The 25,956-nt window shown below is 42.0% G+C and overlaps 2 protein-coding genes across 2 annotated transcripts; one reads left to right on the top strand and one right to left on the bottom strand.

The window, feature by feature from the left end:
• The first annotated feature begins 137 nt into the window (after positions 1-137).
• On the top strand, positions 138-22,036 carry LOC108900881 (collagen alpha-1(XXVI) chain-like). Its single transcript, XM_018702147.2, is given in 15 exon segments — positions 138-1,154; positions 1,405-1,527; positions 2,008-2,111; positions 13,838-13,899; positions 13,985-14,111; positions 14,551-14,655; positions 14,748-14,785; positions 14,787-14,877; positions 17,707-17,790; positions 18,378-18,430; positions 18,528-18,590; positions 19,036-19,071; positions 19,162-19,206; positions 19,290-19,374; positions 20,014-22,036. Coding segments are annotated over 15 exon segments (1,347 nt in total). The 5' UTR covers positions 138-963; the 3' UTR covers positions 20,154-22,036.
• Positions 22,037-22,186: 150 nt separating this feature from the next.
• On the bottom strand, positions 22,187-25,566 carry LOC127139048 (myosin regulatory light chain 10-like). The gene is made up of 5 exons (XM_051065520.1): positions 25,539-25,566; positions 24,814-24,927; positions 23,969-24,053; positions 23,697-23,745; positions 22,187-22,291 (listed from the first exon to the last, which is right to left on the bottom strand). Exons 1-5 carry the CDS (start codon positions 25,564-25,566, stop codon positions 22,187-22,189), a joined length of 381 nt encoding a protein of 126 aa, XP_050921477.1.
• Positions 25,567-25,956: the final 390 nt, after the last annotated feature.

The raw sequence follows: 25,956 nt of genomic DNA on the forward strand, positions 1-25,956 counted from the left end.
TCAAAACTATTATTATCTCAATATAAGTATTTGATGATTTCTTACATTTCATTCTTTGTTTTTATTTTCTCGGTGGAAATATACTTTCTCATGTATAATCTGATATCTGCCTAATTGCAAAAAAACAATCTAACATTGGTCGCTAAAGCTTAAAAATCTGTCTCGGTGCGTAAAGAGGTTTATAGACAATATATATTTAGATTAAATTAAACATCTTGTCTCCAACGACATTTCATTAAGAGTTAAATGTGCTGCCATTATGTAGGCTAATAACGTGCTGTATCTGTGTCTCTTGGCACGCGAGTCTCAGAGGATAGTTTAGTCTCCAAAAGGAAACATAACCTGCTATTTGACAAACTGATGGAAATTACCCACATGAGATGATAATGTCATTGTTATCTTATCTTATCTTATCTGTCTCTGTTGCCCCTGGCTTATGCAGGCTGGAATAATATGGTTAGAATAAGTCCCTGTGGTGTAGTATCAGTATCAGTATCAGGGTAATGAAGACAATAGACGTTGCATAAGAGCGTTAGAGCTCAGTAAATGTGAATCCACTATTGGCCATCTCGTTCGCATTATAGCTCCCATGTGGAGACTGAATGCTGGTGGTTTTCGACCCGGGACCAGATGCGCTTTTACGCACTCAGTCTCCAGCCCTCACACTCAGCGCGCGCGCTTTTTACGCACACGGGATATTTGACTCCTCAGTCCTCGGCACGATGTCAAACGTCAGAAACCCACATTATTCTATAGGAAGAGGTTGTGTGTCATTCATTTTGAGCTCTTGAGAGGGCCAGTTTGTTTCTCGCCAGGAAGACGAAATGGCCAAGTCGTTTGCTGTTACAGTGTCGTTTGCTTAGACTTGCTGGACACTTTTAATTCCAGATACTGTAGAACTGTCACAGAGGGATTTAGAACTTCGGGGTTTACTTGAAAATCGTGCGGATATCTCTATCAGGGATGAATCAAAAGGAGACGATGGCTTTATCGTTGCTCTACGCGCTGTGCATGTGGATGACGTTAGTCTGTCCTTCGGTGGGAACAGGGTTTGTTTATCGCTTTCCAGGCATCACTGTGCAGCGGCAGCGCATCAAGTCGGAGCAGAGCGGCAGTACTGGACCTCCAGGTACCGGCTCCCGTACTCAACTCAGGTGAGCACTGCTGCACATGGCACATTTTCACCGCAGATGATGTCAAATTTTAATCTATGTCTTCAGCAGTAACACATTTGCTGGTGATGCTGCAGAGTTATTAAACTGTCACGTTAATGTTTCAGTCTGTTTTTAACGTTTTCGCATCATGTCTTAGTGTGTATCCTCCTCAATACCTTTATTGATTATGTATGATTACTTTCATATAGCATTAATAATGAGAGTGGAATCTGTTTCGTGTTTGTTTTAGGAACTGGTGTCAGTACACTGTTTCCAAAACAGTGTCCTGTCAGGTGCACAATGGAACAGAAACCACGGTGCAGAGAGTGTTTCAGGGCTGCCGATGGCCCGGACCCTGTTCTAAAGTCATCAGGTACTGTACCCTCACAGTCCTCACTGTTAAACTCCTGAGCCAAGTCCTCTTCTCATCTCCCCTTCGTGTGATGCTCATACTGTTGGTAGGGGTAGGGATAAGGGATTTCACATAAGTGAAAGACATATTATCAAAACTTACTTTAAGTATTTTAAGGGTTTCCCTCTGAAATAGAAAGTACTGCACTTCTCCTGTAAGTGGACTAGAGGTACCAAGTTGTGTAACAGAAAAATATTCAAGTAAAACACATGTAATTGCAACATTCCCACTTCCCAGTCAGGGATCTTTGTTGCTTCTTATTCCCCTCTCGCCTAATTTCCTGTCCACACTCAACTCCACTGTCAAATAAAGACAGAAATTCCCCAGATAACACTAAAAAAGAATAAGGCTCGGATATTTGGCAGTGTCAATGTGTCTGTGTATTTGTGTCTCTGCATTCATGCGTCCCTGTAGTCACAGTTACCATGTGTTGTTTTCCAGCTACAGGACCCTCATCAGGCCGTCCTTCAAGGTTACCTACAAGCAAGTCACAGCACTGGAATGGAGATGCTGCCCAGGGTTTGTGGGAGAAGAGTGTCGTGAAGGTGAGTTTCTTTGTTTGGTTTTTTTCTTCTTCTTTCACATGATGCAGCTTTCTCAAAGCATGGACTGGAGGAATTACAGACAGTGTAGTCTATGAGGCTAACTCTCTCAAGGACTGAAATAAAGGCCATGTGTTTTGCCCGGACCCATCTGTGTCTTTTTAGTAGCACCAGGCAGCTTTAGCCACATCAGTGCCTTTTTTATGTTTGGTGGTGTGTAGTCGGGGAGCTTGCTAATCGTGCTGCTGTGCAGCAGTCGGCCTCTTGATATGATTGTGAAGTTGTTTTGGATTAAGACTGAAGGTCTGTTTTGGATTACTTTTGGGAATACGGACTGCAGTAAAACAAGGGTTGAAAGGGATCCTGTGCTCTGTGGTTTTGTACCTTTTTCTTTTACAGCTGCGAATTCAAGACGCTTCTGTGCCTGGAAGGAGCGGGATTAAAAACACAATCACTCTCCTTCTGTATCTTTTTCTGTCTCGTTTAACTGCTAGACTGCACAGAGGCAGTTTCGCCTGTCTCCTCAAATATCATCAGGGCTGTTACAGTCAAAAGAATGAATGAAAAAAAAGCTTGGAGGAACGTCCAGCAGAATGACTTGTAAAGTGGGAGGTAGTCTGGGTTTCGGTGGTGGGCAGTGCTGCTCCTGGGGACCACAGACCGCAGACTCTGAGCCCAGTAAAGGGCCAAAACTTTCAGCCAGGGGTGAGCCACCACAGTCAGCATGAAACCATAGAGTGGGAGGGTGGAATGGATGTCTAATGTAGGGCTGCCTTAACTCTGCAGCTGTTTATATATAAATGTACACACACATATATATACATATATACACTTATATATATGTATGTAATCACAGCTCACAACCACAGTGACAAACATGTTTTCACATATTGTATTTTGAACATTGTGGCAGACTGAGGCTGCTCTGGCTGACCTACAGTCAGATGCAGAGTTATTTCAACAGTTTTCTATTCAAATTGTTTAGTACACCCACCAAATTGGTAGATTTTTTACAGGTTAAGCAATACAGCAATTGGTATGTCATTGAAAAACACTGGCATGGTTCGTCCACATTTGTCCAAGATTAACAGTTACCTCAATGAGCAAGTTTTGCCTATTGGTAATAATTACCACACCTTGTTCCATTTAACAAAATTATTCATTGTTGCACTTGGATGGACAAGATTTACCATGAGTTCAGAAAACACACATTAATACTTAGGGAATAAACACAGACATTATTAGCCTTTGGAAACCATTATTTGCCCGGTGGTGGATATTATTCCTCACAAAGATTAACACATAGCTATATCCGCTGAGTCTGTAATGCCAGAGATTATGGTTCACTTGAGACCAAAGTGGTTGCAGGAGTGTGAAGAAGTAATCTGGCTGTTTATTTAACATTTGCTGAAATGTATTTGCACATTCTAATGGCTATAGAGCAGCAGTGGGGGAAAATCGTCTCCATATGGATAGACAGAAGGCCAGGTTCGACTCAGCGAGGAGACCGTAACGACAGAGGCTGATGTCAGAGACGGTCTGCTTCATGCTGAGGAGGAGAGGCTAGATCTGGCAGGGGTCAGTGTGTCGGCAGAACAGAGAGAGAGGACACCGAGGGGAGAAAGTTCGGACTAGAGCACATAAAACAGCAAAGTGTTAGAATTGGCGAGGCAGAGACAGCTGTGTAGCAATATTCAAGGAGAAGAAAAGAGAGGAGAAGAGAAAAGTGAAGCGTAATGAGGAGTGTTTCTGTCCCACAGGACCCCAGCTGCTACGAGCTGCCCAGACGGCAGCGGAGCAGAGAGCCGGTTCTGTGGGAAAGTGGCCCCACTGAGATTAATGAGCATGACACTCCTCCGCCAGGTCTCTGTAACATACGTGACCGTGCTAAAATCAGACTACAGCTCTGAAACAAAGACTGGTTCTCCTCATGTAGATTAACCTGTGTGCAATAAAAAGAAGTCAGATATGGCACCATATGTGTATCAGGAAATAATGGTTGATCTTTATAATAATACCACAGGAGAGCATTTTAAAGTTATACCACAAACCTTTTTTCTTTGAATCTTTGAAGGAACCTTTGCTTTAAGTTCTTTAAAGACCTCATAGGCCTGTCCTTTTTTAGTATATTTTGCCTTCATTGCCTCAATTTTGCTGTTACATATTGAATGCAGATGTGTTTCTGTTTGATTTCAACTGTCTTTTGTCTATTATTGGAGGTCAAGGTTGTGAAAACAAGTCATGCATCACACTTAAGAACCTCTTGGGTTCATTTAAGCACTGCAGGAAGGAAGATTTACTATAGGGCTACCAAATGTTTCCCCATGGCATCATAATGAAAAAGTACATTTGTTTATAAGGGAGTAATTTGACATTTCTCATACCTGTTTGGTAAATTTGATGCTATAGCCAGCAGTGAGTTAGCTTACGTCAGCATAGAGACCTGTCACAGGAGTCACTGCTGCTGGCAAAGAAATAGTCACGCACATGACCCCCTGCATAAAACCACAATCTGATTTTTTTACCTTCAGACAGAACCAAGCTAGCTAGTTTCCAGTCTTTATGCTAAGCTAAGCTAACCATCTCCTGGCTCTAGCTTCAGATGTGACAAACAGACATGAGTGTGGTATCAATCTTCTCATCTAACCTGCGGCAACAAAAGAAAATAAGTGTATTTCCCAGAATGTCAAACCTTTCCTTAAAGTGTGGATAATTTTGGTTAGTAAGAGAATCCTGTCACCAGGCCAACACTGTACATGCAGCAGAAAACTGCTGCATTGGGGCTGTGAGCCAGCTGTTTTATCAGAGCGGGTGAGGACAGCCTTAACCAATGAAGATGACATCACCTCTGGTTTTAGTTTGATGGGATTCTGGCTCCACTTCAGAGACCCCCGAGGCCCTCAGAGATGTAGAGACAGGGCACACAAAGAAAGCTAAGTCTGTGTAAGCTGAGGAGTTCCTCCCACCTCTTCACACACTCTTGTTGTTTTCATCTTCTAAACTGTGAATCATTTTGTGCATGACACTAATGTCTTTTTCTTTTGTTACCATCATTTCTTCTCAAATAGATAATTAAATAGCCATTAAAGACAGTGACTTGGAGCATTAATTTAACTGTTTTGGTCTTTGAAGATCTTACAGAGTGAACACACTGCACAATATAGCACCTTTACACAGGGTGTTTGGTGTAATGATGCTGTGGCAGAGAGGACGTTAAAATCATGCCACAGTGAGCCCGGAATCTGTAACCACGACCTGATGGAGGCAGTGTGAGGAATGGGTCGTGGGGGGTCTGGGGTTCTGTGAAATGGTATGTTTACTGTGTGTGATGGCTTCGCTGTCGAGGTCTGAGGGGTTGGGGAGGCCAATAATTTTAGAGGCACAGTGTGTGATGAGTTTAACGTACAGACAGTGTTGTCGCAGCAGAGCATGTGCCATCTTACAGCCTCTGAATTATGAGGATTTTCCTGCTTTGTTTTATGTGATACTAAGCTGAATATCTTACAACAAAACAAGCTACTTGAATACATCACGTTGGACTCAGGAGTTGCAATGAGCATTTGTCACTATTTTCTGACAGTTTATCCACCAATCTATATTATAAACTTGTTGACAAATCACTGTTCAACCATTGTACCGTAGCAAGTATTTTCTCAGTTGGCTCTGGCTTTTGTAGGTCCTCTTGTGTGTTCCCTGTGTCTGTGTGTAACACTCACAGTTTGCTTTTTATGTTGTCCTTTATAACCCAGTAACACTCCTGACGCTTGTGGCCAAACTCCAAGGCCGAGCTGGTCACAAAGACTGAATTTTTCTGCGTTTGCTAATGGAAAGTGGGTGTTTTCTTGAACGCTTTTCGTTGACACCCTGACCCGTCAATATTTTTGACAGTCTGGTTTTTGCTGGCTGTGTATAGTGCATCTCAAGATTTACATTTTGCTTTCAGCAGAGTTGTGCTAACACATGACGGCATGGAACACATTTGGGAAAGAAATGTGTTCGTAATTTCCCTGCCGTTGGCCCCTGTCCCCCACCTCCCCTGCCCCATCACAGCAGCACCCCAGCATCTATCTGCACGCATGATCACATTAACAGTAGGGATTGTGGGTAATGTCTATGTGTGCGGGGAGCATAATCTTAAAAGAATTAGTGCCTGGACCCCCCCTGGTGAGAGTGTAACCTTTGATGTCACGCAAAAGCTCAGGAAAAGAAGTTTAACAAAGTTTAATGCTGGGTGTGCCAGCACAGAGTGTGTGTGTTTTTTTAAGGTGGAGTTAACGATGAATTTCATTAAAGAAGTGACAAGGTGTCTGAAAGCTCAGGGTGTCAGATGTGTTAATTTGTTAATGCTACAGCTATGAAACTGCTAAAGTCACTGTTTCCCCTCTGCAGCTGGATGAGAGGGAAGTGAGCTAAAGCCTCACTGTTGGAGGGATTATCTTGAACACCAGCTATATTATATGTCATTCAGAAATACCTTTGAATTCTTCCGTTTTTTTTTCTTCTCATTTTATTATCCTCTCTCATGCTCCCACAGGCTTTTGCTCTTTTGCCCTTGATTTTTCTTGCCACTGCTGGCCTCTTTATCTTATATATTCCTTGCTGCGTTCTACTTATCTTACTTCCTATGTCCTTTAGATCTCCCGCTCCCTTCTCCTCAGAGTAAAGTGATAAAACAGAACCATATCCCATATGTGCTTCTCTAGACCACAACCTTTACAGCACGAGGATATGTCTCTGTTACATCCCTGGTTGTGCTCAAATATAGGTCAGACGGTAACCTTTGACCTGCTGGGAGCCATGGGATAGCTCAGCTGTTCCTGGTCCTGGTCTGATCTGCCTGATAGATGATGCTCTGTTCTTGCTCCTTCTGTGGTTTTTCATTTCTTTCACCACCTTATCATTGGGTCTTCCTGCCTCTTAATGACATCTTTCCATTTGTCCCTCTGTCTTCCTGTCTGCAACTCCTCACATCTGTTTATGCAGAGCTGAGCAGGTAAAGTTACTGAGTACTTAAAAAAAAGTTCCCAGAAAAGTTCCCAAGGGAGCCAGATATTTCCATAATAGTTGGTGTTATCTGCCGGTTTATGTTGTTTGTACTCTGCAGTGCTGCTGGGAAATTCCTGTTTATGAGTTTGGAAGTTGAAAAGTTTTGTGGTTGTTTTTGAGAGAAACAAACAACTATTCTTTGCATTTGTGGCTTTACACTGGTCCTGAGTTGGGCGCAAAGCGCGTAACAAGAGATTTAGAGTAAGGTTATGCTCAAACAGATAGAACTAGTTTTTGTGGCAAGTTGTCTGGCCACATTGGAAATCAAAAGTGTTTATAGTGTTTTCTGAACCACCACACTGGAAGATGGATTGAAAAGCTGAAAAGGGGGAGGGTGCCTCAGTTGGTCGCATTAAAAATCACACAAATAGTTGTATCAAGAATGAAATGAGAGCTGGAGAGAGAAGTTCAAACCCTGGCTCCATCTCACCTCTGCACAGCTGTCTAATCGTGGCATGAAGATTTTTGGTTTCAGAAAGTTACAGGAATGGTCAGACACAGCTCTCTGCTAATCCAACATCGGAAAGTCTTTGGGGGGGAAGGGGTTTCTGAAGCTATTCAACCATCCGGCAAGCCCTTCTGAGGAGGCATACTGCCTGTATCAAATTTCATAGTAGTTGAGACATTTCACTCCAAACCAGAAATGACAAACACTTGGAGAGCCAGGTGAAAAGTCAGGGGATCATCAGAGTCCTCAGGATACATCCTCTGGGGACCATGAATATTAGTAGCATATTTCATGACAATCCTTTTAACCCATGTGGGTGGACTGTCATTCTCTTTGAACGGATCAACCAACAAGCTGAACAGCATCTCATTCACACTTCAGCTTATGTTTATGTGAAAGTAAAGTATTATTTTTCTGAATGGTAGAGGCACTCTCACCTTTGAAATGTATATTTCTGGTAGTTCCGGTTTTGTTTGTTTGTTGTTGCATTCAAGTGCTCTCATCTTATAATTATAATATTTCTGATGTGACTTGTGAGCAGGGACACTCTGCCACTCTTTCCTCTCTTTATTATGTCTCCACCCTTTTTGTTCTCTCCATTTCATCACACACCGCTGCAAAACCACGTGAACCTCAAAAATGTAGCCACTTATTTCAGCCGATCGCGGCCTGATCGTCTCTCCTCACCAGATTCACACAACATCATCTCATAGCATGACGATGACTGTATGTCTGTGCACCAGCAGGGCCATCCATCTCTCCCTGTGACTGATGTGTTGCTAAAGTTTCAGCACCAGAGCAGTAGCACGCCGTCTTGGCTGAAAAGGCTGGACAGTGCGGCGCGATGACATGAGTGGACACATTCTGGCGGAGTGAGGGAATGACGGAGAAACTGGGTGCATTTTCAGGTTTGGAGCGGATTCAGTGTGTCATTGTTTCATGACTATGCCTGTCGAGCAGCAGCACTCTGTGAGAAGGAATGTCAGATTAATAACTGTGCCTCATTGTGGTTTTGAAGTCCATTATTAAGTCATTGACCATATCTCATTTAGCATGAAATAATGGCATCATGTCTCAAATGTAATGGCCAATTCTATTTAATAGCCAAGTATTTGTTACTTGCAGAGTGAAATGGTGTGTGGCCTGTCAGCTGGCATCATGGTGAAAAATGCTTAATGGTCCCACAGTGGACAGCTAGACATCCTGGATTTCAAAAAAAGCTTTGTTCACCATCCTCCACCAGCCACCGCAGCCGAGGTGGGTGGGTGACTTAGTGAGTGAGAAAGTTTGTGACAGTGTGTGTGTGTGTGTGTGTGTGTGTGTGTGTGTGTGTGTGTATGTACACATATGTGTGTGGGTGTGTGTCCTGTGCCAGCTGTTCTTCATGCCAGCAATAGCTGACCACTTGCTGGCTGGGGCCGACGCACAACAGACTCCTGGGATACAGCCAGCTCTCGGAGGCCGTCTGTGGTCTACACACACACACACACACACACATACACATACACAGAGGCACACACACAGACTGGGCACACACTTGTCTGTGTTTCTTGGGGATGTGACAGCGACTCTTAGGACGGTCCAAGAAGATGTTTCAATACATCATCCTTCCGTCCTCACACATGCAGACAGAGCAAGTATTTAGTGGCATTGAAAATTACTGTCCCCAGCTGTGTGTGCGTCATGGTTTGTTTTGCGGTTGAGGTTGTCTGTGTGTGTCTGTGGGTGTGTGCGTGTGTGAAAAACTGCGAGAAAGCAAGTGATTTCTTTGATCCATATCCAGGTCTAATGTAGGAAATGTAGCTGTCTCAACAGACGATGCCCGCAGTCTGACTTACACTCCTGCCAAAATATCCTGTGCTGTCTTGTAGTGTAGATCACACAATGATGGCAGAGATGACTCATTAAGCAGGTTGGTGCTTTCATCGTTAGCTGAGATGAAATATGCCCATTGCTTTGGTTCTTCTGATGTTTAAATGAAGATTTATCCTCCAAGAGTTTCTAATCTTATTTGCACTCCATGCTTTGCCTGGAGGGAGTTTGATCGGTGCCAAGTCTTCTCTCAGTTTTCATCACCAGACTCAACAGTTGAGCTTATCACGTAAAACTAATGCCAGCCTTGCTTCTGTACCATGTTATTTATGGACATATAATCAATTTACATGGTGCATTACCCAGTAATCTGATGTTTTTATTAATTGCATTTTATGTGATTAAAGTGTCTGTGATAATTTTGAATCAACTAAACCTTCTTTCACTTGTCTTGTCTCTTCTGTAAATGAAATAACAATCCACAGTAACAGATGAAATATTAACCTCTCATGAAAATTAGGGAAATGTTAGTATCTGAATATTTGAAATAACTGCTCAATCCTCCTCTTTGGAGCAGAAAATGTTTGCTATCCTTTCTGTTTACTTGGCTCCCCACTAAAGACAACATGATTCTGATTCTTTCCCATGAGCTGAGCACAGGCCAAGAAAAATAACCCTGTCTTATGTTGCCATGGTGTAATTATGGATCCAAACAGACTCGGTAACTGTGGTCCCGTTCTAAACATCAGCTCAAGCACAGCGGAAGTTTGGTTTTCTAACCCAACATAATTAAATTCCAACTGCAGAAACGGAAATCCCTCCCACCACCATTACAAAAAAAAAAAAGAAAAAAAAAGGCAGTCGTTTTGCTTTGGTAGATTGACTCAGTCTTGGTGTTTTCCTGTGGTGTGTGTTTATGACATAATAAGATGTGGCTGGCTTATTTCTGGCTCTCTTTGGACAAGATATGAAGATTGGACAAGTTAGCTCGTTAGCAGTGAAGAATGGAGCTGAAGAAGCCTCTGTTTTTAGGCCTGAGGAGCAGAAATCCATCACCGATGAGGCGGGGATGCTTATTTCTCCATCAACTGGCCTCACAGCGAAGCAGCCACAAGGCACTTTGAGCCAAAGTACAACACAATCAGCTCTCTGCGGCTTGTTGAAATGTTGAGTGAAAGTGGGTATAAACACTAAATAAAACCCTGGCTGTGTCCAAAATCATACCCTCAGTCATTCAGTCACTCCATATAATAGACACTCAATACTTAATGGTGAGCACTTACTAGTCATCAACATTTTGCATCATCACTGACAGCTGTGGAGTCGCACAGTGGTAATTTTTGCACCTGTAAACAGCACGACTTTGCATTGTGAGAAAGTTTTGTTTTGTTCCATCGTGTAATTTTTGAGGACATTATATAGTCAGTAAATGTATACAGTCAGAAGTCAGACACTCAAAAATAGGAAGTGATTTCAGACACAGACTGCAAGTCTACACCTATAGCTGCTTTGAGCTAAATGCTAACTTTAGCATGCTAATGGCATTGCTAACATGTTTGGGAGATATAAAGTTTAACACGCTAGCCTTCTTAATTTAGTCTGTTAGCACATTACATTTTCTAATTAGCACTTAACACAAGTACAGCCGAGGCTGATGGGATTTAAATAATTTTGTACCAAGAGAAATTTTAACCTCTCGATTGGTGTTGGGTGATGGCAAGTCAAGGAATCACCAAAGTTATCTCCAGCTCTCATTTCATTCTTGATACAACTATTTGTGTGACTTTTCATGCAAACAAAGTTATGTCTAGGAACCATGAATGTCTGCACTAAATTTCACAGCAATCCATTCAATAGTTGTTGAGATATTTCAGTTTGGACCAAAGTGGTGGACCCACAGACAGGCCAACAGACAAAACTGAAATTGCCATCCCCTGAGTCACACCACTAATTTGGCTAAAAACTAAACACATCATCACAAAATAATGCAATGGAGATTGATGTACTGTATATAACAGAGTGAGAGTGTCAGAGGGTGGAGACTTCCTCTGGGCCGATGATGAATAACTGTAGAGTAGATGAAGGCATATCAACTCATCGGTCCTCTCACATTGCAGAGCCCATGATTGCCCACAGTCTTGCTGTTGTGCAGCGTGTGGCTTTGATGTGTTTTGGTGTAGTCACTGAAGAAACCTCAGTGCAGTCAGTCACAACAGGCGGCTCATGTGGGGTCATTTTTGGTCTTGGCGGTTGAACGGCCCTCAGTATTTGGGTTGATGAATCCTCAGGAATGTGTTTTGGGTTGATCTGTTGATTGTTGTTTCTGTTTGTGGCTGCACGCCAGGATGAGATTCAAGATGTTGAAACAAGGCATTCAGAAACCACACCCACGCAGTCTGATACACCACTGGACCCGGAGACGTAGATGATTATAGACACGTAGACATGGTAGACAGACATTCACACTATCCTATTTCAGTGAAGCAGAAACCTCAGCGGCTGCAGTTAGTACCCTGTACATCACGGTCAGAGACGATGATTTGGGCAGACCAGAGCTGTTTGGGTCATTTTTGTTGTTGTGTTAGTTATTTATGAGCACCAGTTGTTCCTCATTCGAGGTATCCCCGCTATGACCACAATGCGGGTGGGTCCCATCTGTGGGACTGACAGCTGACATTCCACACTTCTTATGAGCCATAGACCAGAGGAAGGCTCAGATTTAGAACAAATACAGGGTTTTTTTCATGAAACTGTGCTATTCTGTGTTTTGGATTTTGGGTTACAGTTCATGTAAATGATCCAAAATTACTGCAGAGCGAGGCATGTATAGGTCTCTGCGGTTTACTGGTGGCTGGAATGGTATAATTTGTGAGAGAGATGTGTTCAAAACAGACTGATCGTAACATATAAAGTTAGTGGCAAACAAGATTTTCACTGAGACACGTAAATATTTAGCAAGTGCTAACAGCAAAAATGAAAGGAAAAAAAAATGCTAAAAAAATAAGCTGCTATAATGAATGTTTTATAGTTGTAACAGTGGATCAAATGACTTCTTGTTAATAAAACAAGTCACCTGTAGTGTTGAACCCATGACCCTGTAGCTCCCCTCAGCTCAACAGAACATCTTTTAGCTAATCCTTTTCTGCTGTTTTCAGCCAAAAAAAGATCCAGAAATCTACTGTGTGCTACCTGTCCGGCAAGAAACGACAGGTAGACAAAAGATAGCATCTAGCTGGTGAACACAGTGGAGCATTTAGCAGCTAATCAGCCAAATATTCCCTATAGGATTTGGTGGAGATGAAAAACTGAGCTAAAAGGGGAGTGAATATTAGACATACAGTCACCAGGTTGTCACAGCCATGACTCTAAATGGATGATAATGTTGTCTTGTGTCTGCTGGATGCCTTAACAGGCAACAAGTTTGCCATGTCATCTTAAAAGCTAACAATACATTATGTCTGTGTGTCACAGCTTGTTTCCACTGCCCCCAGTTAGCCATAATAATAATAATAATAAAATAATCTCTTATAGCTTGTTTTGAAATGTATCACAAATTTCATTTTAAGGAAAGGCAAAGTCATTTTTAGCCCTGGCACTGTAGTTTTTAGTGAACATAATTCAAAGAGTAAATTATGTATTTGTCAGGGACTATTTTCAGCAGTGGAGTAATACACATATAGTGCACTAGTGAGTGTTAGCAAAATAACAACATGACAGCAGTGTAACTCATTGATATGTTTTTAATAGTTTTTGGACGACAGTGGAGGTCTATGGCAGAGAGGAATAACATATATCAAGGTTTGGATACACAAACACATCTTATATCTTATCTTGTCGACATTTGGAAATGTTAGTGAAAGTATGTAGATAGAGCTGTGTGTGTGTTTGAGAGTGTGTGTGTGTGTGTGTGTAAATGTGTTTTTGTTTGCGTTTCCATGTGCTACACGCAGTTCATGGTTTTGGTATCTGGAGGAGGATGTGAGTGTGGGCACACAGGCCATCACTGTGAGTGGGCAGACAGACAGAAAACATGCAGTCAGGAGACGAGCAGGTGTGTGCCGAGCTTGTGTGTGTGTGAGAGAGAGAGAGAGAGGGAGGGAGAGAGTGTCAGCAAGAGAGAGAGAGACTTTTATGAGAGGTCTAATAATATTTATTCTGTGAGTGAGTGACATGATTTAAGGAGGAATTCCTAATAAATTCTTGGGTCTGGTTTGATGGGCATTGTTCTTGTGTATCTTGGCTTGACCTGCTCAGTGTGAGATAGAGAGATACAACCGATGGTGCCAGGAAAAAAAAACAGAAACAGGAATGAAAGAGATGCGGGAGAGGAAAAGACAGACGGAGAAGAAACAGCAGCAGCAGCATGTATGCCTGCAATAATGTGGAGACTAAACTCATCCTTGTCTGTCTGTCCTTCTCACAGAGTGTCTGAACTGCACCAGCTTCACTGACATGAACAGCAGAATAAATGCAATTGAATCAAAGGTAAAGAAGATCCCTCTACAAGCCAGTGGATAATTTGAATACAAGCATATGTGCGCACTTTACTTAACTGCTGCTCTCGTTCCAGATCAGGCTGTTAGAAGAGGGACGTCCGTCACTGCCGACAGTCAGTAGTTTACCAGAGGGCTCAACGGACAACGAGGTGGACACACCTCAACCCACTCCTATTGGGCCACCGTTATACCTGCCGCCAGGTGCCAACATCATATCGTGAAAAATGTGCTTTCTAAAATATGTAGTTGGGATGTTGAAGAGCTGTTTGTTTTTAATCATCTGTGTCTGAGTCAACCAACAGTTTCAGCATTCAGGGATTGATTAAAGGAATAGTTTTGCCACTATTTCTGTCAAACCTGTCGACCCAAAGAGCTTAAATGATGAAAATTAATTGATCAAATTATCATTTTTCAAGGGAAAAAATGCCTGTATCTTTGTGCTGGCTGGACAAAACAAGCATGTTGAAGACATCACCCTGGATTTTCTGCATGTTTGTTAATCAAGCGTTTGGTTGTTTATAAATGTTTAAGTCTTTAGCCTAAGCCAAGATGATGGTGGAGTGCTCCTTAAATCATTTTGGACTGAATGATTTCCTGAACGGTGTGTTTGACTCTGACTGTCTCTGGTTTTTTTTTGGAGCACCAGGAAGAGTAGGGCCTCCAGGACCCATTGGACCTCCAGGGCTTCCCGGTTCTGCCGGACCTCCAGGTCCGGCTGGTAGACCAGGCTTTCCTGGACCCAGTGGTAAAATGTCATCAGTCTCATCTGCTTATTGGGATGTTTAACATGACTAATGGATCGATTAATTGTATTTCGTTGTTTTCATTGGTGCTCAGGACCAAAGGGAGCCAGAGGTCTACCAGGAGAATTTGGTCTACCCTGGCCCTCCCGGTCCACCGGGTCCTCCAGGGCCGAGTTCCTTTCCAGTCCTGGCGCGAGGTGATGCCTTCCAAGTCGGCAACCAAGGTGAGCAGACCGTTCCACTACAAATGTAGTCTCTCAAATCGGGACCGCATCGTCCCAGATGAACTTAAATGAGAGCATAATAGAAACAGATCTCACACACATGGTTGAGTTCTGGTCCAAAAACAATTGTAAAACCATTCAAGCGTTCAGTTTTTGAACAATTTAAATTCATGCCAAAACCACAGGTCCATTTTCTCAGTTCATCCCACAGTGACTCATGTGTCTCACTAGTTTCAAACACTCACATATCTCAAGCTGTTGTCCACCCCGTTCCTTTCTTGAAAACATTTTGTTCTCCCAAATTGGTTGTATAGAAAATGGTACAGGCGGAAGCACAGAGAATAAGGCACACTGTGGCTGTTACCAGGTGTTTAATTGAGCAATATACGTCTTTAGCTTTTAGAGAACGACTGAAATTTGTAATGGAGAGAGTATTGTTTCTTTTCCTGAGGAGGGCTGGCTTAGATTTAGTTTAATTGTTTCCGTGTGTTTTGCTGCTGCTGAGCCACTGTTTACTGCAACCTCATTTAACACCACCAACAATGGAGCCAAATACCAGCATATAAATCACAAGATTAGCCCAGGGGCTGAATCAATTAGAAAAATATATTGAAGCATTTTTCATTCATCTTATTCAATTTAATTTTAGCTCACCTCTTTGTCTCGTCCCCACAGAGATTAGTGAACACAAGGATGAAACTTACGTAGTGAATGTTAACATGAAAATCTTTGATTTTGTTTAGTGTTTGCAACATTTAAACCTTCATATGTTTTCAGATATACAAGATAGAAGAACAAGTCCGTGCACCAAAGTTACTTTTCTCACAGTTAGTACATAGGTTTTACCACAGGGAGGCAGTAGAAGTCCGTGTTGGAATCATTACCTCATGCAGACTGCTGGCTCCGATTAGACTTTTGGCTGCGTCTGCCTTTCTGAGCCCAGGACTGTGTCTGCGGGTCTGGAACTATGTAGATTTGGGTCTGTGGGACCATGTAAGCTGAGGGGGGCCAACTGGCTGTAAATCAGGCCTAATTTGTTAGCTGTCAGCACAACAGTCTGCGTTTTGGGGAACAGGCCGCGGCCCGGAGCCAAAAGCTGGGCCGGCTATGAACGAGGGAGGAGATAGTCTGCCACTCATGTGGAGTTTCTTGGGGAGGCAGCCAGACTCGAGGAGACTGTAACATTAGAAAATTAGTTCCAGAGGGAAATGTGCTCCTTCTAGACCCTTTCTGTGGACTGTAGCCATAATGTAACAGCGCTGTCTAAACAGGGAGGGGGGGACTGACTCGGAGCATATGGTAAAGTGGAGAGGAAGTGGAAGTGTGGCGTGATTTCAAACAAAATTTATACTTACAAGCATACTTTAAAATATCCTACATGCTGAGAACAAGGCACGACTTCCCCCTCATGCATGTTTTCTATGAAGACAGATCATGTCCAAGCATTTACTGCTCCATTAAATGGGACCTCTTTTAGATCGACCAGCTGTTCCTGTCGATCACTGTCACAGCAGATTTAATCCTCCTGTTGGCTGCTGGTGAAACTCTGCAGGATGACTGCTGACCCCTGATGTCTTAACTCTCCTGCTAGGCTGAGAAAAAGAACCCCTGAAGTTTACCTACTAGTATATACATACAGCAAACAACAATTTGAAAGGCATTTAGAGAGCCAAACAAACATTTCATAGTCATGCCAAAGATGTTCAGAATTTGTAAGCTGTAATAAGTTTGGTACATTTACCCAAGAACTGTACTTAAGTGGAATTTTGAGGTACTTAACTCTTACTTTTCCATTTAACAGTTTCATGCTACTTTGTACTTGTGCTCCATAACATTTCAGAACTCCAGTCAACTACATTTGTTTGACAGCTTTAGTTCCTAGTTACTTTGCATATTCAGATTATGGACACAAAATATAAATAATCTAATGAAGTATGAATGATTATTATACATTAATGTACCCAGTAGTATATAAAGTCATTAAAAATATTGATCTGCAACATTAGTGATGCTTACACATGAATGCATCACTAATTATGATTCTGTAATATGATATGCATTACTCTGAAACAGACCATTCTGCATAATGAATGCTTTCACTTTTGATAAAAGTATATTTTAGTGCTAGTACTTTTACTTAAGTATGATTTTGGATGTAGGACTTTTGCTTGTAACGGAGTATTTCTACATTGTGTTTTGCTATTTTACCCTTTTTAAAAGATTTGAATACTGACATAACAGCTGAGCTGTACCACTCCACAGACTGTATGAGGCGGCAGGCACCATCACTCAACAAAAACCAACGGGGGAAGGGAAAATGTACCATGTACCAAAACCATTTTTCTTTTGTAATGGTCAGATTTTAAAGAACTTGTAGAACTGAATGAAACTTACTTCATACCAACATTTCTGCTTTTCCTGTACAAATACCCAGTGTTAGAGCTTTGGCAGTCAGTAACAACAGAGTCATGGAGATTTTGGCAATTTTAACAAGTGACTGGCTGACTACTGAGCTGCAGCCTCTGAGTCACTAAATGAGAACATTATTAGAAACCTAGTTTACTTGTAAGTAATTAACTCCAGGAAATAAGAGTATAATTTTACATCTGTTTGATTCTGTTGGCTCCAGAGGAAAATAAAAAGGACGTGACAATGACAGTATGTTGAGAAACAGCATTTTAATCATTTATGACATTTAAACATGATCTAAATGATAATGATCCACCTGTTGTTGTAACACGATTGTCATTGACCGTCAGTCAGGCGTTAATGTTCTTCTCTAATCTCCATTATCTTTTGTGCAAAGTAAACGGTCTGTGTCTTTCCCAGAGGAGATCCCCATCCATGAACCTCCCCCTGCTCCTCAGATTGTAGTCGGGCCTCCTGGTCCAACAGGTCCCTCCGGCCCCACAGGTATGAATATGAGATGCTTCCATTTCTCTGGTTAGAAGACAATGCCGATAGTTTTGAAGAAAGCATGTCCTCAGTCTAACACAGTTCATGAAACATATCTGTGTATTATATTTTGTTCATGATTGGGTTTTGACCTTTTCAACCTCCTGTAGCAAGTCTGTCATTACAAATGTACGTTGAACCGCCGAACTCTGCTCAAATTCTAGTCAAGAGATCCCAAAACTTCGAAATATAGAAAACATTTCATGCTTATTTGCAAGGGAATGTGTACAGAAGAGGAGATTAACATGACACTCGAACATCAAATTTCCATTAGATGCTATCATGCAGCAATAAAATTTGACTCTGTATAAGCAAAATAAACTATAGTGTGTTCAACATGGGAGTTCAAGTGGTTAATCGTGGGTTCATTTTGTAAACCCTGACAAATGTCTCTCACAAGACAATATAATTTCTGAATTAAATTAAACTGTGTTAGATTGACTGAATTGAATTTTGACATTGCACAATAGTCAGAGCCAAGCTTTAACATTTTAACATTCATCCCCCCTTCTCGCTATGTGATGTTTTTGTTAATGACACTACAGGACCCGCAGGACCGAGAGGACCCGCAGGAATACCAGGCCTGCCGGGACGAGATGTGAGTATCTGTCACCGGGAGCTGATTGTTGATCAATAAGACTATGAATGTATGACCGGCATCATTAATAAATGTCCTTCTCTTTATCTGACACCAGGGCAAGGAAGGCCTCCAAGGCAAGCCTGGGGATCCTGGGCCTAAGGGAGATCTAGGGGAAAGGGTGAGGCTGCTTTAAAAACCGTCCTTGTTATTGGATTAGCGGGCTGGCTGAACATATTTGATTCTGATGAACTATCAAATGCTTTTTGTTCTATGTTTTGTAAAATCGGCCCTAGCTGTCATGCAATCTTAAACACATTAAAGGTGAACAAGCTTTTCTTCAAAGACTCACTCCAAGCCGTGACTAATCCTCCTCTTTTCTCTCTCGTCCAAGGCCAGGCCTCGCTAATCAGGGCAGCCATGTCGGGTCCCCTCTGTAGTCGGCTCTCTAGTGGGCCTCTGTCTTTAAACCTGATCCCCTTCCTCTACTAGCATGATTTAAGATTGGAGATCTAGTGAAGAGACTGATTAGTACGGGGGGGCAGGAGGGGAATAGAGAATTCAAGCTGGTAAAATGTGTGTGTGAGCAGGAGTCCTGAGTTATTTTCCTGTTTTTCCTGCACCAGGGGTTTCCAGGTGTAACAGGCGAGCAGGGCCTACCTGTGAGTATAAGGTTATTGTGTTACATAAAACACACACACACACACATAACGCAGATGAGATGACAAGATTATTTTACTCTGTTTTCACAGGGAGCACCAGGGCCAAAAGGAGAGCCAGGAGAAGGCTTGAATGAGGTAAGAGACATTATTAGTTGTTTTTTTTTTCTCCTGTGCTCCTTTGAACAACTGGCCTAAATAAACATGATGGTTCTGCTCAGGGAGAGGCCGTGCAGCAGCTCAGGGAGGCCCTGAAGATCCTGGCCGAGAGGGTCCTGATCTTGGAGCATATGATCGGCATTCATGGTGAGCAGGAAACAAAAATGGAGGATAATATGTTTTCCAGACCGAAGAATGATTCATGTCAAGGGAATCGTCTGACGTTATGGGAAATATGCAGTTTTGCTGTCAGGTGGAGAGTTAGACAAGGAGGTCAATACCACTTAAACATCTGTCCATTAAATATAAGGTGACAGCCAGCAGCTGGTTAGATTAGCTTAGCACAAGGAGAAACCGCTAGCCGGGCTCTGGCCAGTGATAATAAAATCCATTATTGCTGTCTCTATCGCAGTCCTAATCTTGTTTGTTCAATCCATATAAGAAAAAGTGTAAAAAAGGCACATTTACCTCCTGTAAAACTGCAAATTGTTTTATGTGTGTAGATTGAGCAAACAAGACATAGCATGTTAATTACTGAGCTTTATTTGTGTTGGTTGGTGGATTTTGTTTCCCTCTGACAGAGCCAGGCTAGCTGTTTCCAGTCTGTATGCTAAGCTAAGCTAAGCTAACCACTTTCTGATTCATCACTCACATTCTCATCCACCTCGCCACCAGAAAGCAAATAAACGTATTTCCCAAACATTTCTTTGAAAAGCATTATTTTTAAGAAGAGTTCTTTTCCAGCTGATCGTTGTTTTTTTTTCTGTCTTTCGTGTCTTTAAACAGACAACTCTGAAGGATCTGGTTTTGGTGGCATTTCGGACCCATTGTCTTTCTCTGCCATAAAGATCAAGCGCCTTCAGCCTGTTCAAACCTCTCCTCAAACTCCAGCACTCGGGGAGAGACAAAGACGAGCTTCCCTTTAAGAGTACAGTCTACTTTTGTATTTCTGTTCATTATTGTGAAGGATGTTGCAAACGACGCTGAACTGGCGATTTTTGTTCATATCAGTTTTCCTTATGCCCTTATTTTTTGAATTTATTTTTGTCTAATTGTCCTTTTTGGTTTTTGTTAAGTACTGTTGTAAAAACAAAGCTCTTTGCAGACATGAGATGTTGAGCATTTCATCCACATGATAGGCTTTTTTGCGCCTTTTTCACCCTGTTGCTGCATGATAGCATACGTAGCCTTAGCAGCAGCACTTACACTGTGTTGTACAATGAAATATTATCTCATAAAGCGTAATGAGGGTTTTGGCATCATTCTTTCCTCAGATAAAAGACTGCCTAGTAAACACATCACTTTCCTTGGCTGATGCTGCAAAGCTCAGAGTTCCTGAGAGCTGGACCCAAAGTGTACAATTTAGTGTCGAACACATTCTTGGAACGACCTCGAGGTTCATCTTGTGTTAACCTGTCAAATATATTTCTTCCTCTCTCTTCTTCCTGTCTCTCTCGCTGTGCTCTGCCTTGTTAAAACTGAGGTAAGACATGACAAGCTGCCAAGAATATCTGCTTAAAATAAAGTTAGGTGAAATGAATTGCATCTGGAGAGCGCACATCTGGAAAGCAAAAGGAGGAGATGCTGAAACTGTCGAGTTTTGGCCTGAAAAACCCAAAACCTGCTCAACGAGGTTCCAGTGCACCTTCACTCTGGCTGACAGAGCACTAAACCAGACAGGATTACACTGACTTCTTCATATACTGCCTCCGAGATTTGTTTTGAACTGATGGGATTATTGTATAATAAGTCTCTGAGAGACCAGACCTGTTGGTCTCTGAGTAAACCTTTGGCTACAGCTGGTACAATCTTTGTTTTTTCCATTACGAGGTTCATATGTTAAAGGAACTGTTTATACACTTATTTACTTTCTTGTCAAGAGATATATGGGATGATTTATACCTCTCTCATTTCTGTTAATATGAAGCTATAGCCAGGAGCTTGTTAGCTTAGCTTAGCATAAAGACTCAAAACAGGGGGAAACAGCTAGTCTTGGCTCTGTGAAAAGGCAAAAAACCCAAAATCCTCTGACAAGCATAACCCTGCCAATTTGCGTTCACATCATATCAGTTCAGACTGGAATAATGAGCAGCTGAGTGGGAAAAGCTGTTCATGTCAGATTCTGCTTTGCTGTATAACTAAGAGTTTGGGATTTTAGGAATTCCTCAGAGTGATGATATCTCCCACTTGGTAAAAAATAAAAAATAAAAAATAACAATACAAGTGTCAAAAATTGGAAATAACTGCTGCAAAGCCACCATCACTGACAGTTACATTTAAATAAAATCCAGTCAAATCGATTCAACACATTTGAAAGCAGCTAGACCAATTTTAAATGTAGTCTTAATTATTTACAAACTGCTACAAACACAGCAAAAGTAGCTAACTGCACACAGCCAAGAAACTGTGTGGCACATGACCACCTGTAAAAACCACATATAACATATTAATAAGTCAGTAAGTGGATTTTATTACCTTATAGTTAAGCTAGCTGTTTCCAGTCCTTGTGCTAAGCTAAGCTACACGCCTGCTGGATGCAGCTTCATATTGAACCCAGAGACATAAGAGTGGTATTCTCATCTGTCTCTCAGAAAGACAGCAGATAAGTGTATTTTTATGTTACTTAATGTTAAAGATGGCCGAGGCCTACCTTTTAAATGCAGCCATTTTGTTGTGGCTTGTGCATGTTTCGTTATCTTTTATACTCAAAAATGTTCAGGTGTGCTTTGTTGTTTAATGTGCAAAACATTGTACTCTGCAGATCTGTCTTGATTGTTGAAGTAAGATTAAAGTCACAACAACAAAGGGATCCATTTCATAGTCACCACTTAATTGCACATGATTACGTTCTCTCGCCACACGGCGCGGTGAGGCAGGAGCTTCACTGCAGCTCCTCCTCCTCCTCCTCTTCCTCACCTCCCTCCTCTTTTTCATCCCTCTATTTCCTCTCATCCTCCTTTCACTGCAGCTCTTTGTCCCCTCCGCAGGTGATCACATAACACACGTTCTTGTAATTGAGGTTACCAGCGACATCCAGGGGGAACTTTGTAAACATCTGTTTTATCTGTAAGCAAACAGGTAATAACAGGATTTATTGCACTTTTTTTCCTCCTCTTCTTTTTTTTTCCTAGAAGAGGAGCTGTCAGGCTTGCAGAGAAAGATCACGCACGCTATTACAGCTACAGACAAAAAACAGAGCTGGCTTTTGCCATTCGATTATCTCATCACAACGGAGAGATAAGTGCGGTTATGTATCATTGTCACATATTCCACTCTGGCCTCTTTATGCGTCCTTTCATCTGCATGCTATGACTGCCTGTTTCTGTCTTTCTCTTCATGTACCCCCCCCCCCCGTTTGTCTGTCTCTCTCTCTCTCCTCTTGTTTTTCCTGTCTACTGAACAGAGACATGTTGATATGAGGCCCGCTCGCACGGCCCCACAAGGGAACAAATCTCTGGAGCTTTTGATCAGCTGCAAGATCAGACATGTCCACCGCTCCCCCCTGTACACTCCAGTGACTGATCATGCAGTATAATGGACAGGCACAGACAACCCGAAGATGCACACCCACACGTGTTCTCTCTGTAGATCATATAAGCATGGGCACACACATTCAAAACACACATACACACACACACACACACTGTGCAGAGAAGAGGGCCTGTGGTCCATGTGTTGGCTCTGCTCACAGTGGGGTGGCTTGTTTGCAGGACACAAGGGAGCAAGAGAGAGAGATGGTGTGTGTGATTTCCCCCTTTCTTGCCCTTTTTTTTTGCCTTTGACAGTAAGATGGATGATTGCAATCACAGGAGCCATCAGTGAGACAGAGTGGAGGTCTATGGGGCAGCGAGACACAGCCATGGGAAACCAGCCGTCAGATTACTGCACCGCGCTGCCATGGGAACACTGTGCTGTTTATTTGTCTAGGGGTTTTGTTGTTTCATATGCATTTTCTTCTCTCTCTGCTGCCCCACCCCCCACCCCGTGTGGCCTTTTGATGTACAGAACATGAAAGATTCCACATAAAATATGTGCAAGACAGCGTTTACGTTTCACAACATAGTAAGCCTACTGTAAGTCAATACGTCTCTTCAAGCCACTACAAATGTGACAGATTTCATAGTGATTACCCTGGTCTCTTTGATCCCTTGAGAGAATGAGAGGCAGACTTTTCACTCCCCAGTCAACGGATGTTTTTAAGAGAAACATCTGTTGCTGTACAAATGAGATTACTGTGTCTCTAGCCAGGGGCCACGCAGGTTATGAATGGCACTGTTGCCGAAGAGGGGGTCTGGAAGAGAGCTGAGAAGGATCTTTGTAATAAGCTGTAACTGGTAGTTAAGGGGTTTAAATCAAATTAAATTGCCTCAGATTCTGGGTATTCATCAACGCTCACCTTCAACTTGCTCAACAGCATCGCCACCGCCGGTACATCCAATATTTCACCTTGTTGCCAAGCAACAACTCACCTCAGCCTCAGTAAACTTGTCGGCCTGTGACACGAGGTGATATTTCATCCTGCAGGAGAGCAACAGAAGAGAAGAATTACTATTTCCATCTCTTTGACTTTAAATGAACTATGATCTGTTTTTCACTGACCAAGATTTGCATTATCTGCATCCTCGAACTTTAAGGTTTTTTGCCATATGATACTAATTCTTCATTATCTGAGGGATGAGAGGGATCACAAGCCACAAAGTGGTGTTTGTTTTGTCTGTGCAGACTGAAGAAAATCGCACACTCGCCCCTCCTGCCTCCAAGGACTCCTGTTCCTTCTGGGTCAGAGACCTTGAAGGCATTGAGAATTGTCTCCTCTGGGTCATTTCCTCACAAAACACAGGTAAAGTTGCTTGTAAGAGCTGTTTGTGTGAGCAGACATGAAGGACACCACACTGACTCAGTTTCAGATGATACTTTCTTTTTTCTTTTCTCTTTTTCAACAAGTGCTAAAACATGACATTTTGATGCTGACTACAGAAAGTGAAGTAAATGGAGGTCTCTCCTGTTTTTATGCAGCAGCTCTTTCAATCCAAGACAAGTGTTTTGCTTTGGGAGACAATAAAAACAAACCTTGACTTCAAACTTAAAACTTAAAGTCATGACTGAAACTGAACATGAATAAATGATTGAGTTCACTTAAAACCACACCACAAACCAAACTAATATTCAAATAAAAATGTTATAGCAGGTTTTCCAGTCAAAGACATGTTTCACTTGTATACAGGAGAATAATAGTAATAAGCCCAACTATATATATTATATTATATATATTCTCCATTTTTGAATACATGTACACATAAACAATCAAAATACTAATCTAATAATAGATTAATACAATTATAAACACTTATGAACATTAACTGAATTAAAATGAGCAAAGGTAACTATGTCACACTTAAAAGATAAAACTTACATGATCCAGGTGGGGAAACCATGTCTCTGAAAGTGAAAATATAAATAGATAAGAAGCAAATGTGAGTTTTGAAAACAGAAAAAAGACATTTTCAACTAATGCACAGACGGGAAAATATTAGGGCCGTTTTCCACATCTGCTTCTTTATGACTAATGGCAAATAAATACCTAACTAGAGGTGTCCCTCAGGTCGCTCTCATCAATGACACCATCTCTGTTCTGGTCCACGATTGTGAAAGCCCAAGACTGATGGACAGTTACACAAGTCAGCAGAGGAGGCAGCGCAGCTATAAGGGAAGAGATAATCAGTCATACATGAGAGCACATGTGCACACACACACACAGTTTCACCACAGCATCTGTCCTCTAACCTCCTTAAACTCCTGGTTCTGGTTCTGCTGATGACATTGGAGCCTCCACCTTCTTGGCTTTTTTGGGAGCCAGTAACAGATGTGACAAACCTGCTCAAAGTGTGTGACGTGGAGGGGAGATGAGCCAAGTTCGAGTGCCAGTAAATGTGTTTTATTTTAATTAAACAGAACATATCTTTATGCAAAAGGATGCGTATGATGTTAGAGGCTATGTCATTAGCATGGGAAATGCATGGATGCTAAACTGTGTCATTTTATTACCAAAATATACAGAAGTTCAGTCCTGCATGACATCCAGTATCAAGACTCTGTAACTGACCACAAACTGCATTTAAACTGTGAGCAACACATGATCTGAGTTATTGCTAAAACATACCACATGCAGGTTAGTGGGTGCAGGCATATAAATTATGTGCTGTACAGCTTCTTAACACTGTGTGGGTTTGCTTGCAGTCTTCTTTGTGATTGGATGAGCTCTTAAAAATTAAGTGCCTTTCCTTTATATACTAACAACAACTGTGTGGCACCTGCTCTGTTCAGGCAGTTAGAGGCCATGTATAGTGTGGCGTGCCATTTAAAGGATGCTGAATGAGGACATATCAAATGAGTTTCAAGGAGAAGGGCAGGGTATTCACTGGATCTATATTTGAAAGCATGAGGAGTGAATATGATTTTACTCACAGTAACTGGATATGCTAATAATTCTCTATTGTGCATGAATGGGATTATGACAGGGGATGAGGGGTCTGGCCGCGCTGGCCGTCTAAATGCATTATTGCTGATAGACGTCAGTGGTTTCAGCAGCTGTTGAGGCATCCACTCATTATGGGGAGCAATATTACTGGCTGCTGCTGTGCCTGCAGGAAACGTCTCATTTGACAGCGTAAAGTGTTAATTCTGTGTCTAGGCACTAACACAGAGGTGTAAATTTGAATGATCCACATC

Source organism: Lates calcarifer, linkage group LG21 (assembly GCF_001640805.2).
Source record: "Lates calcarifer isolate ASB-BC8 linkage group LG21, TLL_Latcal_v3, whole genome shotgun sequence".
Lineage (NCBI taxonomy): Eukaryota > Metazoa > Chordata > Actinopteri > Centropomidae > Lates > Lates calcarifer.